Consider the following 20,000-nt stretch of genomic DNA (forward strand, 5'->3'; position numbering starts at 1 on the left):
AAAATCCTTCTGACCACCTCTACAGCTACTCAAAATGAGCTGCTCTGTGTGTGTATATTTCTAAATGTTCATACATATATGAGTGCTTTGTATATATATGGAGTAATCATTTTGGTTTTACTCTTCATTTTGGTAGGCTGCACTGGCAGAGAGTAGTTTACCATTGCTTAGTAACCCAGGACTGATAAATAACGCATCCAGTGGCTTACTGCAGGCAGTCCATGAAGATCTCAATGGTTCACTGGATCACATTGACAGTAATGGAAATAGCAGTCCAGGCTGCTCTCCTCAGCCTCACATGTAAGTCCACTTAGCTTCCTTTCAAGAAAAAATGCCTTAGTCTAAGACACAATATTACTCAAAACTGCTTTGAAAGATGGTAAGTGAAATGTCTGGAGCTATATATTTGAAACTAAACATTTATATTAAAACATTTAAATAGATGTGTCTTCGTTTACTTTGTAGTAAGATTGGTGTAAGCTCTTTTTTTTGCCTTTTTTTTTTAAATCTCATCATCTTGCTTGCAAGCATTGAACATAATAATCTCTGTGGTCATTTTCACAGCCTGGTTTGTAAGGTGTAGTCAGAATGTTCACATTCGAATTAGTTGTAATTTTAACTATGAGTCTCTAAACCATTTATGAACTGTAGTAGAGATATTGCTCATTTATATAAACCATAAAATGCAAACTTTAACTGTTGCCCGCAGTTTACATAGAAGCCAGTAAAGTGTAACTTTTTGCCTGTCATATAAATCAGTGTAATTACATATTCAAGTTTAATTACTGGTGCGTCTGTATTGGCAAGGTTTATATGTTATATTTTATGCAAGACTACGATTCCTATTAATATTTAGCAGCTAACTATATCATTAATTACTCTAAAATCTTTCCCCTACCATCTTTTTAATGGAGCTGAGAGAGTGGAAGTATTAAAAATTGATGTATTGTGGATTTCAGAAATGTGTCTGAAGCTTTAGGAATGCCTGGCCTTAATCAGTGGTGTCAAACATGGCAGTTTCTTGTTTACTAAATAGTAAAACATGTATCTTGGAGGTATTGTTTCCTAGGTTATTTATATAATAATTAGCAGTGTGATATCTAAGTAGACTTAGTTTTAAGTTTACTGTAGAATGATTTTTAATGTGTATCTATAATTATGGTATCTCTCCCTTTTTTTTTTTATGTTTAAAAAAGCTGAACTCATTTGCCTTTTTTCATTCCATTTTCTCTTTCACATTTTAAATGCTCATTTTAATTTCTAGAGTGGGATATTTAGCAGTAACAGTAATTTAGAGCAGACTCCCTTTTTACTTATGCTCTGGTGTGCAAAGAATCCATTTTGATCTGACCTTTTTTTAGGGAAAATATTTTACCAATTTTTTCTTCTTTTGTTTGGTATGTTAATATATCTGTGCTCACACAGAAATGTTTATTGTCATGCATTTAATTGTTTTATTGTACATTTGTTCTACTTGCCTTTGAAAATAATACACTGTGAACATTCATGTATTTTATCAGGTTCCAAACCATTACTTTTTCAAAATGGAAAAATTTGTCTTTTGGAAGTGTCTTTAGATGTATTAAATAATACAAAAGAAGTAATAAAACTTGAAGTAGAAAGAACATGAATATATGCTCCTGAGAGTAACACTACTTTAAAACAAGTAAAGTGAGCAATCAGACAAAAGTTTTTATATCCCATGCTTTATGCTATCAACCATGCAGTGGGTAGCTTGAGGCCTTTTACTTTTAGCAGTTCTCCTGAGTATGCTAATGCTCTCTTCCTGTATAAAATGCCAAGACAATAAAACTTTAAAGAGCAAACAAGAGTTAGATCATGTGTGTTAAAAACAGCTACTTTACAGAAAAGAATGACACTTGCTATTAAAGTTGTTTTGTAAGTGTTTGGCAGATCTGTTTACATATCTTATGTACCGTCTGCCATTCTGCTGGATAAACTGAGATATCTGTGAATATGATTATGTAGATATGACTACATTGATAGCTGTGTTTACAGCTAAAATACTGCATATTGTAGCAGTTCTTGCCTATAAAAACGGCAAATACACAGAGTTACACCGTAACTCAAGATTCAGCCTTCCTCTTTCATTTTTATGATATGCCATTTGTCAAAAGATGTAGTTTCAGGTCTTACTGTGGTGACTCTTCTGAAATTTGTAAGGACGTGTTGCTCAGTTCTTGATAAATTGAAGCAACAGTAAATGCCCTGAGATACCACTGGAGAAAGAGCCCATGCTCATTCATGCCTTGTACCAAACAGTGCACGATCACTGAGCTTCTGTGAGACTATGAGCTGTTAGGCAAAATATACAGGCTATGACTAAATACCTGCTCACTTGTGACATTTTTACCTTTTCTTTGCTAAGGCAAAAAGGGAATGAATGCAATCTGCAAGGAAAAGTCGAGGAAGGGAGAGGTCTGTGTGGGAGGCAGAGGACCAAGGAAGAAAAGAGGCCTCTTCCTTGCCTGTATGACCACATTGGTCAGGGTTCCTCATTTTTATTAAAGAGCATTACTTAAGAAAATGACAATATAGGGAGAGCAAGACGGAGGTAAACATAGGGACAATAGGGAGAGCAAGAGTATGGCAAACAATGAAGACACAAATTTTGCATTACTACACAGATTACATAATACCATTTTTTTAAAATGAAAAATAGTTAATAAACTAGTAAAAAAAATAGATTTTACTGACACAAGCACCAACTTACTTTTAGTCTCCTGAGAAGGTTCATCCAGGAACTCTGGATGTTTCTCCCCTAGAGAAGTGTTCTGGTTGCGTGATAATTGCTGTACTCACCTATGAATTTGGGGGCTCTATTAAACCTCCATCTCCTGATTCCCAGGAGGCTGTACTAGCCATGACACCAGGTATATGCTGAGCAATTACGTTGCCTTCCATCTTGTAGCTGCCACACAGCCAGGAACAATGGAGCATGGTATTAGAGAAAGAAGCAAGAGGTGATGGACAATTTAGGGATCACAGCATTCATCTGAGAAGGTGCAGAATTTCGATTCTAGACAAGCTTTCGTGGCAAGATATTTGTTTAGTACTAGAGCATTGGCAGGAAATGTGAGAAGAGTCCCAGTGACAGTGTCAAAGCCGAGCACGTCAGTTAAGCATTAGGTTGTTAAAATTGTATTGAATATTGTTTTATCAGATAAATGTATGATAGCAAAATTTTCCTATTTTGAGATGTTCATACTGATGTTTTTAGCATAAATGCATCTTTTTATAAACATAGCGAATATTGTGTGCGTGTGCAGAAATCAGTATTTCCATGCTTGAGAATGGGAACATTATCAGAAACATTGATTTCTGTTGCTGTGGTACCTTAGTTACTGAGTGTCAGAGAGTGGTGAAATTATTCCAGTCTTTGAACCTAGTACTTCACATCTGGTTTTTGAAACAGGATAGTAAGAGCAGTTAAATCATCAACTTACCCATCTGCGGCCAGGTGTCTTAACATAGGTGGGCAAATCAACTTGCTTAGACAATAGTTTCTGTTCATTGACTAAAGAAAGACAGTAGGTGTATAACTTCAAGTAACTGTATCACATTTAAGTGCTTTTTAAGTGCAGTGAGTTCCAGCCAGAGTATTTAGGGCACTTTAAAAGCTTTAAAATTTTGGCCTCAGGTAATGAAATATAATCCGCTCCATTTCTTATGCTTTTTGAACACTTAAAAATACTGCAGTAAGTTGTAGGTGATCAGGATAACCATGGCCTGGTAGTTGGGGTAACTCTTGTATTAATAATTACATAAAGCATCTGAAATTTTGTGCTGTGTGCCTTCCAGTTTCCTTTCTCTGTCTAATGAAAGATGATAATTCCATGATCCAGTATGCAGCATATCACTAGTGGGATCTTAAATCCTAGGTTTACTTTCTGTGTTTCAGCAGTATTAAATTCAAGTTCTGTCTTTGACTAATCTTCAAGTCCAATTCCTGGTAGGTAGGCACTGAGTGCATCCTTGACATAAATCTTCACTGAGAAAATATGTTACTTATTGTGGGTATATATATTCTATTCAAAATTCTAATTTCTTCTAAGATGAGTTGTAAACAATCAGCGTCAGATAATTGTATTTTAATTTAAGACAATGCTTAAGACTGTTTCTTCCTTAATTTTTTCAGTGTGGACTACTTCTCCAAAATTATTATGAGTTATAGCTGATAAGCAACAGGTTTCAAAGTGACAAATACAACTGAAGATACTTTATACATAAAAATTCATTGTTGATGTGAAATGAGTTGCTGCTAGTCCTGCATAACAATTGTACATGGCTGTAGCTGGAAGTTCCACAGTACACACCTTTGTATAAATGGAGACTTCCGAAGTAAGAAAAAAGAAACCACAAGCATCCGAACAATGCAATTAAAGCTGCATGGCTATGGAAAACTTTTGAAAAATATTATTTTTCCTGAGGAAACAACAGCATTGTATAAGACATGATGCTTAGGAACAATAAGTTCGTGCATTAATGATAATGCAACTTCTTTTTAATAGCATTTTTAACAACCTCTTTTTAACAACATAAGAAACATCATAGTCAACAGAGTGCTGAACAGTTTTGGAGGGATTTGAAAGTCAGTTCTTTCAGAACTAATAAATTCAGATTCTTAAATTAACAACAGGATCATAATGAAATATACTTTCTGTTATTACTTTTCCTGTCTCTATTATATGTTCAAGAATTCTCACTCTGGAGATGGCATATAAGGGATGGAAATCAAGTTCAACTGTTTTTCTGGTGTTTGTCTCTGCATTTGTACTAGACTGATCACACTCAAGTGATTATTGCAAATGGCACAGACCAGGGTGTTCTATCACCAGAACACTTATTACATCATTTTTCCATGTGGTCATGGCAAATGCATCATGCAAAATGCCATTTTACTTCATTGTATAAACTTGGGAGGGAAAGGTAGCATTTTAATCTGAAAAGGTCTCTGTAGCAGTTGAGGAAACAGACAAATTGGTCATGAGAAAACAAGAAAAACTGTAGACTGAGAAAATGTAGTCTTGCCATAAGAAACAATGGGGTGGTTATACTATACTGTTAAAACTCACTGCAGCTCATTTAATAAGGAGCAGGAGGATTTAGCAAAAGAGATAGGAAAAGCAGATATCCCTCTGCTGAGGTTTTGTGGAAGGGGGTTGTCATCATGGTTTTTTCTCTGCTCACTCTGTGAGAATGTAGAGAATTCTCACTCTGTGAGAATGCACTGAGGACAGTGCAAATAATTTCATATTCTCCGTTGATTTACCTAAATAATCTAGAATCCTGGAGTTAATAGATGTCATTCGGATTTATAGAATTTTAATTGTTTGTATTTTTTAAAAAGTACTGTGAAAAGAAGAAATAATTTTTCGAATGACTTCTTAAAAGGTGAATTAATATATCCTCATCTCCTCTGTGACTCTTTGTGTTCAGCTATTTTAGTTCTGGACTCTGTAAGACAGGAATTGTTTGAAGCCAAATGTCAAGATGCGCACATGTATCCCATGATCTTTAAAGCTGTTTCTAGAAAATTTTATGTTAGGCTGTTATGGGAAAGAATAACTTTTGTCCAAATGAATAAGAGTAAGAGTCAATCTGAAAAAAAAAAATAAGTTATATCCAGTGCAGTCCTTCGTCTTCAATTTTGTGTGGAAAAAGTGAGTTCCAACCATCTGTGGTTTCAGTCACCTTTTCCTTTGTATTCTGCTGTCATTCCCAACCTAATCCTTTAACTTTTCTCACTCTTACCCTGACTGTATCCTTTCTCTCTGCAGTTCTATCTGCATAATCATCAAACTTTTTTTTTTTCAAACTTTTTTATCTTTAAATTTTATTCCCAGAGGCAAATATGATTATTCTGCTCTAAGATCATTTACTTTTGAGGTGCTTCAGTTTGAAAGCATTCCATTGTCAGGTCGTTCCCATATCTGATTATTCCAGTCCCCCACTGTTAAGCTTTCACACCACTTACAGTAGGTTACCTATCATTCTAGTTTTAATCCCTTTCATTCCCTTGTTTCTTTAACTTCATAATGTTCCAATCCCCTGTCTTTCCTTCGTTCCTTTTTTTTTTTTTTTTGTTATCGTTTCATTGTCCCATTTCATGATCTCTTTGCATTTACCTTGGAGGCTTGTTCTAGGGGACTGCTATGATCCAAGTCTCTTTCTCATTGTATAAGACTTGACATAGTCTATAAGAAAATAAACTTGTAAAACACATCAATTAACAGGGATGTAACAAGCATTATTAAATAGGTGAGAAGCATGTAATTGAGTGGATGAATTGGTAGCAATTGCAGTATTTTAGGTATCCTTGTTCATCAAAACTGTTTCACCTAATCACATGATATTTTAATGCCTGTATAATTTAATTTCACACATTTTTATTCATAAATCTAACATAAGGAAGATAATGGGCAAAGAGACTTTGTGACAACAATTGACTTTTATTTTTATGTGGAAAGAGGAGCAGCTAGGAAATGGGATCTTAAAGGTTATATCTTTTGTCTGAGCATATTCCCATTGAGAAAAGTTCTATTGTGATAAGACACAGTGAAAAAATTTTGGCTTTTGTACAGAGCCATTCACATGTGGACACTAATGGAAAAATAAGCAATGATGTTTTGATTAATAATATTTTTCACCATTCTCATTGACACAACTTTTCACTTGAATGTTTTCCTAAATATTTATATTATCCTATTTTTTAATTTTATTTTATATTACTCTCCTTTTCAGCCTATTTGTCTTCTACATTTTGCTTCTGTTCATCAGTTTTCTTCCAACACTGATGGTCCAGGCCTTTATCATTTCCTCTTTTGCTTCTTAAATGTTACATTTCTTACTTTTGATCAGAAGTTGCCATTTCTTTCTTACGTTATTCCAGCCCTAACTGTTGCACTTCTAGAATACATTCCCAATGCTCTTAAAAAGATCACTCCAGAGATATAGCACCTTCAGATGAAAAGAGTCAGATACCCATAGCACAACATGTAAAAGTTGTTAGACTCCTGTAGGGTTTCACAGAACCTTTTAGGAAGCTGTCTTGCTGAAAACTTTGTGGTACTGCTGTCATGAATTCTCAGTGTATGGACAATATACTTATGCTTTTCACATTTTTCAGTATAAGAAAAGGCAGCATCTTAAATATCGTTGCAGATGTTAAAAATGTGTTTGAAGTTGCACAACTAAATCTCCCTGCAATGTGGTTGTGTAACTCTTAAAATTAGTTCATAAGAGATTCCTGTCTTTGTGCAATGCAAAACTGAGATGACAGTGCAATTAACAATGTATTTCTAAAACTGCACAGACAGTTACAAATTTTATCCATTCTTGATGATTGCATTTGTTTTTTTAGTAACTGTAATGTTATAAGCCAAAAATTTTGAAAGTGAACTTTCTAGATATCTTTTTCTAAATACACCTGTCCAGAATGTGTCTTTACATTTATTTATAAGATAAAAAGTCAAATAAAACCATACAATTATATCCAATTGCTAATGCTTATCCCAGTAGCTTAAATTATGACCCATAAATCCAAGCAAGCATTTATTGAAAAATATAGGACATCATGCTGAGAAATTAGTTTTTGTCAACTGTTTAGTCTTTAGAATTTGTAGAAAAATAGGCACTTTACACATTTTAAAAGACTGAAAATTCCAATGCACTTTTTTTTTTAAGGACCTTAGTGAAAGACTTCAGCTCAGTGTGAAACCCCATTTGTAGGTCACATTGAAGTTACCAAATCTCCAGATGACTGAAGACGTGATTATACTTGGTACAGTCCATATACAGAAACAACATTCACAGCCTTGTGACAAAGTGTAGTTGCATCCATCAGCAGCCTTTGATTTAGAACAGTGCTGTGAATGCCTGTAGTACAGACCCTGTTAGAGTTATAACTGCAAGTATTCTGGTGGTTTTCTCTAACTAAGAAACAATATTAAAAATGTATTAAATAGGCTGAACATATCCAGTAGTTTTTCTTCTCTACCTAGACTTTACCAAGTTCATTTGTTCCACTGTACCATTAATAAAGGTTTAATAATGTTGCAGAATCTTTGTATGATTGTGACCACTCACTAACGCTCTTCAAAGACTCTTCTATAAGCTTCTGATTGAGATGGATCGGGGGTGTGTTTATTTGATGCAGTATTATACTGCAACCGGACATGTCTATCTCGTATTGGCCTTTTTAACCACCAACGTGCTTGCAACAAACGTGAGTAGAGCCCTCCCCAAATCTTCGTTCACGAACCCTAGCCATGAATACTGTCACAGTAGTAGTCTAGATAATTAGGGACTTCCCCCCAACTTGATTTTAATTTTTCTTCATGTTTCCCCTCGTTTTCTTAATTTCTTGCAAATTTGGCATTATCAGACATCATAGCCAAAAAAATGCATTGAGCTTTTATCTCCTGTTGTTCTTTTGATACTGTCTCTCACAGTATCCTTCTGGGCAAAATGTCCAGCACACAGCTGAATAACTGTGCTACATGATGGATGAGCAATTGGCTCACAGGTCAGGTGTAAAGGATAATAATGAATGGGGTAACGTCAGACTGGTGACCTGTCACTAGTGGGATTCTGCAGGGCTTCATCCTTGGTCCAGTTCTTTTTGACATCTTCATTGCCAACCTGGATGCAGGACTAGAAGGAATACTATGTAAGTTTGCCGATGACACTAAACTGGGAGGAGCTGTCAACTCCCCCAAGGGCAGAGAGAGCTTGACGAGAAACCTTAACAAATTAGAAAAATGGGCAATCACCAACAATATGAACAAGGGCAAGTGCTGGATTCTGCACCTGAGACAGGGCAACCCTGGTTGTGTGTATAGACTGGGGAATGAAAAAGCTGGAGAGCAGCGCTATGGAATGGGACCTGCGGGTCCTGGTTGATGGCAAGTTGAATATGAGTCAGCAGTACCAGTGCAGTGTCAGCAGCAGCCAGGAGGGCCAACCGTGTCCTGGGAGGCATCAGGCAAAGCATCGCCAGCTGGTCGAGAGAGGCGATTGTCCCGTCCTGCTCTGCACTGGGGCGGCCTCACCTTGAATATTGTGTGCAGTTTTGGGCAACACAATATAAAACCACATTGAGCTATTAGAGAACATCTGAAGGAGGACCACAAGAATTGTGAAGGGTCTTTTACAGAAACAGGAGGAGCAGCTGAGAAGAGGAGACAGGGGAGACCTCATCATGGTCTTCAACATCCTCACGAGGGGCAGGTACCGATCTCTTCACTCTCATGACTAATGACAGGACTCAAGGAAACAGCATAAAACTGAATCAGGGGAGGTTTAGGTTAGATATTAGAAAAAGGTTCATCAGCCAGAGGGTGGCTGGATACTGGAACAGGCTCCCCAGGGAAATGGTCACAGCATCAAGCCTGACAGAGTTCAAGAAGCATTTGGACAATATTCTCAGGCACATGGTGTGACTCTTGGGGATGGTTCTGTGCGGGGCTAAGGGTTAGACTCAATGATCCTGATAGGTCCCTTCCAACTCAGCATATTCTGTGATTCTATGATCACTTCAAGTCCTAGCTTTTAAACATTAAAAAATAAAATAAAGATGAAAGTGCCAAGAAATTTAGCAGATGGAAAGAAAATACTTCGGTAGCATCCTGCTGAAAATTTTGAAACCTACCATCAAGCATATCAATCAACATTTTCAGTAAACTGTTCCAGAAGATGTTCCATATCTAGGTGTACGTGTAATGCTATTTAATTCCTGTTACTGCATTATAACAAAATATTTAGGTGTCACTGTGCAGAAATGTTGATTGAGCTTGTAAAAGCTCACAGAAATGTGCTGGAATTGTTAGTCAAAAGATATTTTTTCAACTTTTTTGTCCCGTATTATCTATCTGATCAGCTATGTTTCCCAAGAGTTTTATTGATGTAAAAGTTTTCAACAGAAATAGAAAAACAACTTTATGTACCATGTATTTATATTAAAATATACAAAGGCCACACATAGCACAGTCCAAATTCTCCCTCAGCTTTTCCTGGATCATTGCATAGCTTTCCAGATTTTACATAGAGAATATTTGTCTGCTCTAACTCACAAATAACATTGAGATACTTAGTTGTTGCTGATAAGTTTTTGTGTAACTCGTACAATTTTTAAAACTTCCCAACTATTAGATACTGCATAGCACACTGGATCCACAACCTCTTGTCTTGAACTTGATTGTTTGTGGGATTGTCTTTTTCTGTGGTTCTTCAACAGCCCCAAAAATATTCACACTAAAATCTCATGCACTTTGTCTTTTTCCTTTGAATTTTTGCCTTAAAAACTGCTGTGCTCTTTCTCCCTAATCCTTTTCTTTGTTTAGCATGTTAACTTTTGACGTTTGAACTAGATGCAGTTGATGGTTTGAAAGACTTTAGAGGCCTGTGCCCTAAGCTAATTTCTAGTCAAGTTTCTACTTTTTTGTGGTTCTGTCACAGAGAAAATACATTTATTTAGACACCAAAGGGAGCAAGACAATGTCAAGGATGGGAATTCTAGTAAGAGTTGCCAGAATCAGAAAATATATGTTAATGTCATTTTCTTAATCAGAACTTGGTTCTTAAAAATTTTGATCCCATAAGAAGGGCTAATTGTAGGTGAGTTTTAAGCCTCATTTGATATTTAAAGAAAGAGTATTTATAATATACCAGTTTTTTAGAAAGATAATTTCTTTATCTATGTTCAAAATTTCATCTCTTTAGTAAGTGGTATTAACATTTGTAGCTGATAATATATAAGTGTAAATAGGATATCCCTATTTATAGTCTTGGCTTTTTCTTGCCAAATTAAAAAAGAATAATAATTAAAAAAGAACCACAAACAACAGACAAAACACCAAGATCTGGTCAATTTAATTATCAGTTTCATAATATATAAAAAAATTTATATGTTTTTATTGCCCATTTTTAATGAAGAATTTTTGGGTTTTGGTCAAAGCGAAATGAAATCATCAGATTGTCAAAAAAAATCTGTCAATCTGATACGGCAGGAGGCACCAAACACCATCTCCAGCCACTTCAGGATCAAATGTATTGGTATATTTTGTAGATAAGCAGCACGAAGTCATCCCTGAGTTGGGAAGTGCCTATGCTATAGAAATGAAAAAGTAAAGGTTTACTGCTAGTGTCCATGAATTAATGGCTGGCTGGCTTCTGCAATATGAAGGTCAGTATGTGTTAAACATTTTTAGTGTAGAGTAATGGTAGATAGCATCTTGGAATTACTGAATACTTAATGGTTTTAGTACTATTTAAATATATAGTGTTTTTAAAAAACACAATTCATTAACTGTATAACTTACAGAGGATTTTAAAAACTTCTTTTGCAGTAGCACTATGCCTCTTTATTTTACAATAAATTGTAGTGTGATAACTGTAATGATAAAATGATCATAGATATGCCATATTAATTATGTGTAAGGTGAAGGCAAACATTTGCTTTTTTCCTATATTTTCCTTGTTTCCATATTTCTATTGTATCACTTTTACTCACATCTCCAGGCCTCTACTCCTCTTGTGTTGACTTCAGAGGCAGATAAATTAAATCAGTTCAAAGTACTCCTACCATTTGTTATGTTTCCTCCTACAAATATGCTTACCATGCCATAGGTCACTTCTGTTGTTCTTTCCTGGATACTCTTATATTGTTTTTGAGATGAGTGAGTGGTAGGTAAAAGGTAGCCAAGTACATTGAACATACTAGTTGAGGCGAGGACCTACTTATAAATACATAAACATGCTCTATATTATTGTAACTGTCATTATTCTCTCCTAGTTAGTCTAACATACTGGGTCTTGACTTCTTAAGCAGAGGCACCGCTGAAGGATTCATAATAATATATTTCCCAAGTGGTTACAGTAGATGGATGAATATGGGTAGTTTATTGTCTTCTTTTATTTGTCAACAGTAAATTGATTTGCCATGGATTGTCGACTTTGGGCTTTTTTCACAGTTAACTTTACATATAACTAATCTAAATATATTGTGTTGTTGTTTCTATTTATATCTTCAGGTTTATTCATAATTATGTTCAAAATAGAAATCCAATGTACAGTCTTAGACAATTCTTGCTGTTAGCCTACCTCTATGTTGTGAAATAATCTTGTGTTCTTCCTTCATCTAACTAGTTTTAAGACTGGCAAATCTTTATGTCTACTTTTAGTATGAGTTGGATTTTTTTAAGTTTGTCACAGGAATTTGCAAATTAAAATACATTATCAGCTCTCCTTGTTTACTATAGTATTACTCTTAGATGCCTTATAGAGCAAGTAAAATTACCGGTCTTACTTGCTATTCCACCTCATTCATCTAGTAGAAAAATATGTGATTCACTATATATTTCACCTTTGGTTATTCCTCCTTTTCCCCAAGCTTTCTGTCAGATGCCTTACATATTTTACTTACATCTTCTGCTGTGAATAGACTTCACAATTGAAATCATGACCCTAAGGAAGTCAAGGGGAATTTTGCCATAGACTTAAATTAGATCTAAAATTTTTTTATTGATCTTTGAAAATTTTTACAATCTTAGTAGACTACAATATTAGCTACAACATTAGCAAAATCACTGATGTTGAAGTCGGGAACAATTTTATCCATGCAAATACAAGCAAGAAATATTTTCTCAGTTTTGTCAGGACTAATTGGATATGACCTGCTAACAAATAAGTTTGTAAGAGTTTTTTAGAAAGGTTTAGGTTTTCTTTTTCCTTCTAATATAAGTTTAATGTCTTAATATTTTTTTTTGCATTTAACTGCCTTCTTAATACTTTGTACCTCCTTTCCAGACAGCCTATGTAGCTTGTGGTGTATTCTTCCCTTCAAAATAGCACCATGTGTTCACTTGGTTCAGATTTTCATGTAACAATGAGTATCTTCCTGCTGTCCCCCTCCCCTCTGATATTAGTGATATGTAGGCACTTACACACATATGCAGAGTAGCTTTCCTCTGACATATTTGTGCTAGATCTTCACATCCAGTTATTAATTGTTGTTGACTTTTACTCTGGTCTTCCATTTGCAATACCCAGGTATTCTCTGATTTCTCCTGGGACAGAAGAATACGGTGGGACCTATTCTGGTTAACAACTGATGTTTTGCAGGAGGGACTTCTTTCTCATTAGGTTTGCAGATGATATGAAATTAGGGGAACAGTCAATATGCATAAGGGTAAGATAGCACTTCAGAGGACCTGTATGGTCTGAAGAACTGGGCCAGGAGGAACTTTATGAAATGCCATGCCCTGTACTCAGGAAGGAAGATCCCCTTCTGTTTCCAGTTTTTAGCACCTCAAATTTCAAAATTACAGCAGTAAGCTGGAGTTAGTTCAGCAAAAGTCTACCCAAATGGTCAAAAGCAGAAGCAATTGTTGTCTGAGGAGAGGCTGAGAGAGCTGAACTTGATCAGCCTGGCGAAGAGGCAGCTTTGAGGGGACCTGACCCCAATACCTATAGGGAGATTAGCAAGAAGATGGAACCAGGCTCTTCACTGAGTGGTACAATGAGACACTGGGCATAAGTTAAAATGAGGGTTTCAGGTTGGATATAAAGAGTATTCTTTCCTCACGAGGACAGTTAGGCAATGAGTGGGCTGTTGCCAAGGAAGTTGTATAGTCTATGTCCTTGGAGGTTTTCTTAACCTGACTGGATAAAATCCTGAACAACCTGGTCTGACCTTCTAGCTGTGCCTTTTTTAGGAAGCTGGTTCATCTAGAGATCTTCTGAGGCCCCTCTGACCTGAATTATCCAGTGATCCTAGCAAATATTTTCTTAAAAACAGAACCATGAGAGAATGAGCAGAAGCAACCTAGCATTTTAGCAACCAAGCTTAAGGAGAAAGGTGCTCTGGACTTTGTTTTACACATATCAGTGAAGTCGTATCAGGTTCTCACAGAAGGGGCGGTTCTTACAAACAGCAATAGCTGAGTTTACATCTTTTAAATGTATCACAAAAGAAAACTTGCGTTTGCAAGACCAGTTTTGTGCAGTTGGTAATGATGGGGGTTGTGATTATCATTATTTTTCTTCTCCCCACCCTGAGGGACTTGCCTCCCTTTTATCCTAGAGTAATTGAAGAGAAGGCAAAAAGAACACTAGCTTCTTCTACACTAACTGATAACATTTTATCAACAGATACTATAAATAGGAAAGCAAGTCTAGTTTAGAGGTTGTAAAAGCAATAATAGACTTACGCAAACTCATTTGTACTTGTTCCTACACCTTACTTGATGCACCAGAGGCATTTTGTGACCATTGATCATTAATTCCATCTTATGCCATCTCCTCTAGCGATGAACTAAAGAAGACAAACTTTAGTGGCCTAATTAATTATTCCTATGCACTTTTATCTCCTGTCAGCATCTTCAGTGGTGCCTGCCAGCTAGGCCTGTTGCCTCAGCTTTCCATTGCCAAGTCAGCGCAGCTCCCAGCTCCACCATGGTAGACTTGAAATCCTTGGTGATAGATAAGATGATAGATATGAAAATCAGTATATTTCAAATGTATTTTTTGTGCTTCAGTGTTGCGTTTGAGAGAAGAAAATGTTGTTATTTCCTTTTTCCTTTTTTTTTTTTCTCAAAGTGGCTCTTGGAGGGCTCAGGGTAGAAGGGTGTAATTTGAGAGTGCCAGACTGACAAAGTATAACTGTAAACAAAGCCCACTGAGGAGCACTGTTTCTATAGGAATTTTGTGTCCAGTTTTATTCCACCAGGATGTTGTAGCTTTGCTCTCTCGGGGAAATGAGGTAGCACACCCTCAGCTGCCTGACAAGGATACAGGACAACAGGACCTTCCTCCCTTTCTTGTTTGAAGCTGGAGATGTGCATATAGGCATTATTTTATCTAAAACTAGTGCTACTTCTTTGGCATTTCAGTATATGTGATAAACACATGGAGGAGGTGTTTCCTGATCTTCAAGGAGAAATAATATTGGATTCTGGGACAGTTGTGGCATTACTCAATTTGTATTTAATTACTCATCTAATATTCTTTCTTTCCTTTCTCAGTATTTGGATTAGTATCTCCCTAAGTGGTTGTACATATTCATATCAATAAACAGTTCACTTCTACTTAAGAAAAATAATAAACTTTTTATAATAGCGTGAAATTGTAGAAAGACAAAGTAATAGAATTAGATAACATGAAAATGCTGTAGGATTTGAGGATTTGTGTCCATTTGCCTACCAATGCATAAATATAAAAATTCTTCATCTGTAATCGTGGAATGGAAAAGAGAGCTTTTCTTTTTAAACTGCTGTAGGACATTCTACATATCTATAGCTATACTGGTAAGATGTGATACAGCGCTTCTTGAGGAAATACTGGTTGAGGTCTATGAGGGAAAAAAAGTCAGACAGCAATAGAAGTTGTACATAATATATTTCAACAAGTTAAACTTGGAATATACTTAATATTAACACAGGGAATTCTTTAGAAAGCCAAGATGCTTCAGATAAAAATAAATATTTAAATTGTTCTTTAAATACAAAAATATGAAAACGTACAGAAATAATTAGATTTGCCACAGTATTCTTTGAGCTTAGTAGCTCACCTTGTTGACTTGGATACAAGTATTCTTCCACAGTTTGAAGAATTCTGTAGCTGTGGATCTTCTCCCAGCATATGCATGGAACACTTTGTGTAGCTGAATCAAAGTTGCACTTGCAGTGCAGACTGCCTACAGCATAAAAGAATTGAAGGCAGTGTGAGTAATAAGAAAAATGTAACTAAAAAATGCAGTTGTTTGATGTTAAAAACTCCACTGAAAATGTGTTACACAAATATAGCATGTTCTGATTTGTTCTTTTCATATACTGAAGTACAGTCACTGTAATGAAGTAAAGATAAATAGTGGATAAATAGGACAGTTAGAGGAATATCTGCAGACTAACCAACTGGTTGTGAAGATCTAATGTTTGCAGGCTTAAGGCTGTCTACAGAGTTGTGACGAAGAATGGGTTAAACTGAACATAATTTGGCTTGGGAAATAGTTAAAGTTTCTTGGGAGCTACCTAATTGTTTGGAGGGTTTTTTACCTTTTAAAAATCTTTATTACTTTAACATGCAAACATAATCTTAAAAGAAAATCAATACAGGCTGCCATACCATATATGGCTTAGAAATTATTCAGTCCCAAATATTCCCCTGGGAAAACTTTCTTCATCCAAGTTTTAGAAAATTCATCATCTTTATACACTTCTACAGGAAGTCACTAGGAAAGCTAGTGAACCAATAGTATCAGAATTGAAGTCTCAGAAAATAAGCTTGGGAGGGACTTCAAAACATGAGCTAATTTATTGCCCTTTGTGCCATTGAATACCAAAGCAAAAAACTCCCTAGTGTTACTAGATGCCTAAGTCACCACAGCAATACAAAATGCTTTCAGCTGCAACCCAGAAAAAATTATTCTTTCATAATTACAGACTGGTTATTGCGACCCCTGAGAGGAATAAAAATACTCTGAAAGAGCTTAAAAGAATTACATGATTTGTTGTAAACCGTACGTTTGGCTACATGGCTCACAGTAAGCACGTTGACCTAGGCAGCTTCTCTGTCTCAATGTCTACCACCTCTTCAATACAAAGCCAAGAGCAAAGTCTTTTCAGTGTCAGTCATTACATTGACTTAACTGCCTGAGAGACTCAATTTCTCTGTTGTGATGTCCCCCACCACTTTTTCTTAAATGATTTTAACAGAACATTAAAGATTTTGGGTGAATATGGGCAACAATGTTTAGAGGAACCAGATCTGAACTGTGGAATTTGTTCCTCTGGAAATCCTGAAGGGATTAAATCCTGGAACTTTCCTGGCAGCTTTCAGAATTAAACACTGAACTACTGGCACTTTTTTCTTTTTCACATACACAAATAAGAAATTAACTTATTTTTTTTCCTTCTATAGAATTGCATGAAAGATATACAGAGAAACTTAAATTGTTAAAGCTCTTTTTTTGAAGAAGGGAAGGATCACTGTGGTAACTCAGTGCTGATGGTTATAAGGCATTGTCTGGCTTCACATTTTTTCCAAAGAAAATTTGCATTTTCTGTTCAAACCTTGGAATGAGCACTATTTCTACTAACCAAATCTAAACCTTGTTTATTGTAATTATTTATATTTTGTTGTCCTGTATTCTCACTGCTGTTTTGTTGGATTCAGTATCCCCTTACATTAAAGCTGATGTGATGTGAATCCACTGTAGAAAACATGCTATTCATAATTGAGAATATTGTATCAAGTATATTATCTCCTTGTTGACAGCAGCTCAACTCAATTTAATTAAGAAATCATGTACTTGGTTATAGGATCTGGTTGTTTTCTTGTCAGGAACAGTATACATTCTAATGTTTAAAAGTTGAATGTAGCACTTGTTTTGTTGCTGTTGTCTAGATTTTAGCAGGATTTTAGTAGCTATTATACTAAACATGTTTTCCCAAGGCAGGATCAGGCATATGCAAAACTCAGAAGACAAGTTCACCTTGTATCAGACGAGTTATTGCAGGCTTTGAGAATTTGGCTTTGTCCCTAAATATTTGGAACCTACTTTATACATGCCTTCCTAGTATATATTTATCCCTCAGCTGCCTGTCCTGTTATCTTTCTTTTTCCTTTAAAGCCTCAAAGCTCTTCTCCAATAGCCTACAGTCTTCATAAGTGTCCTGCAACTGTTACCTGTCTCCTGGTGGTTGTTTCAGTTAAATGTTACAAATTATGATTTCTTTAAGGATACAGTATTCAGTTGTAGTTTGCCAGTTATGGAAGTGAGAGAAAATTCTTCATGTAAAGCTGTAAAGCCTGTGGAAGAGTGAATGCTTGAGGCAGACACAGAGACAGGAACTTCATGTTCTGTGATCTGTGGGCAAAGAAGAAGTAATGTATTGAGATGAGAAAGCAGATCTGCAAGATATTAGAATCCTTCTTTTATATTAAAAACATCTCTCACAGAGAGTATTATTTTGAAAGTGCTGGGGTACAAGGAAAATCTTCTTTATAATTGTAGATCCGTCAATTGTAAAGAAGGCTATCCATGGAAATGAGAATGTTAATTTGTTTTTATCTTTACCTAAAAGTGCTTTGACATAATTTACCATAGCCATGTTTTATTTTTGCTGCTGCTGCATTCATCTCCTTGCTTCCTGTTTGTGACACTGCATTGTCAGTGTGTAGTTCATGTAGAGGTGTAATTTGTCAACAGTTCTTCAAAGGAGAGAGGTGTTTTGATGAGGACATTTGGACATGATATCCTAATTGAACTTGCTAAGAGCTTATTATACCAAAGAGTTAGCAGTGACTGAACTTACTTCTCACAGATGTGTGTCTAACCCCAAGGATGATTTGGTAAAGGCCTACAAGGATGTGGACTCCAGGACTCCCTAAGCAACCTGACCCCGTGCTTCACTGGTGCTAATTTTTTTTTACCTTTTGAAAGGTGAAACCCCTAGCATCTGACTTGTTGCTTTCTCTATAACCTAAGAAATCCTTTTTTCAGCCTTTCATCATATAACAGTTTTTTCTAAACCTCTACTGGGATTTTCTCGAGCTGCCATTGGTTTGAAATCTCATCATCTTCACCAATGCACTTGCATTACCTCCCAATTTGTTGACATATATGAATTTAATAACCATGCTCTCTATTCTATCTTCTTTATCATTAATAAAAAACACTGACTAGTTCTGAACCCAGAATTGGTTCATCAAGGAACCATAATAAACTTTGTTAAAATAAAAATTCCAATTATGTAGTAGATAAGAAAGTTTTGATCAGAAGTCAGAACTAGGCTGTGACATGCTGTTAGGATTTGAGTAGCATAGATATTAATAAGAAGTCATGGAATGTATAAATATTTATTCAGAGTTTATGTTTAGGTACTCAACAGTTCACATGGGAATTTGTTCTTAGCTCACTGCTCCTATTGTATAACAAAACAGTAGTGCAGAATTTTTGCAAATAAACACTTTTAAATAATATATCTATCTATATATACACATCATATTAACATAAAAATACCAATCTGAATATTTTACTTTTTCTTTGTAATAAACAGATTGGAATATATCACACTATACTGAAAGTCTTCAAGATAAGAATTTATTCAGTAATTTAAAAGTTGAGTTCTCAAATCTTCCTTGGCTTACGGAAAAGAAAAGCTTTTTGGTTTTCATACATATTCTGTAAAGTTGCTTCCTCCTTAGAACATACGTAAGATACTATAATGGAAGATCCTTTACATCTCTAACCAACATGCCTCAACTTTGCCTTTCAACCTTTGATTTTGAAAAACCAACTCTAGAGAGAAATGTTAATTTCAAGAGCCAATGTGTTATTCCTTGTGTTTACACTTCCTGAAAAAGGTGCTTGTATGGCAGTGTTTTCTATGAACTTAGAAAGTTTTCTTAAGCTTTTGGCAGAAAAGCCTATGAAATTTATTTTGCGTGGCCATCCAAACTACTTGATTTTTAGTCTTGATTTACTGTTAATCTGGTAGAAAATATAGTTGACAAAAATGAAAATTTTGTATCCTGGTTAGTCTTTTAAGCTATTAATCCTTCTACAGATTTCTCATGAAAATAATATTTCAACTGTCCTTGAAAAAAAGCGATCCTCAATACTAAAAAATTACAACACAAGAGGACCTAATATCTTAATGTGTAGTGTATTTTTAATGGCTATTCGTTATTATCCTCTGTTTGTACAGAGAGGCTGCACTCCAACCACAGAAGTGTAATAAAAACAACCTGGACACCACCCTGAAAAGAACTGAATTCTTTTGGGAAAAAAGTTTTGTAGTCAGAATTTTTTAACCCAGACAATAATTCTTGGACAGTAATCTTTACTTTGTATTCTAGCTATAAGGAAGTCATGTCTTGGAACTGACTGCTAAATATTTGTTTAGTGTATTTTGTATACTCTATTTGTGAGGTGCAATCTGTATATACAGTGAGACTAGTTGTGGTGTTGCCTTATT

At 35.5% G+C, this 20,000-nt stretch overlaps 1 protein-coding gene across 9 annotated transcripts in view; it reads left to right on the forward strand.

Moving 5' to 3' along the window:
* The window catches only part of FOXP2 (forkhead box P2), a 405,788-nt gene that overhangs the window by 378,376 nt on the left and 7,412 nt on the right, over positions 1 to 20,000 (forward strand). For all 9 annotated transcript variants that reach the window (XM_027658815.1, XM_027658786.1, XM_027658843.1 and 6 more), the window contains one exon: positions 137 to 300. In XM_027658815.1, coding sequence (XP_027514616.1) covers positions 137 to 300 — 164 coding nt within the window. The remainder of the gene's footprint in view (positions 1 to 136; positions 301 to 20,000) is intronic.

The sequence above is a fragment of the Corapipo altera genome, unplaced genomic scaffold, assembly GCF_003945725.1.
Source record: "Corapipo altera isolate COAL_440 unplaced genomic scaffold, ASM394572v1 1, whole genome shotgun sequence".
Taxonomy (NCBI): domain Eukaryota; kingdom Metazoa; phylum Chordata; class Aves; order Passeriformes; family Pipridae; genus Corapipo; species Corapipo altera.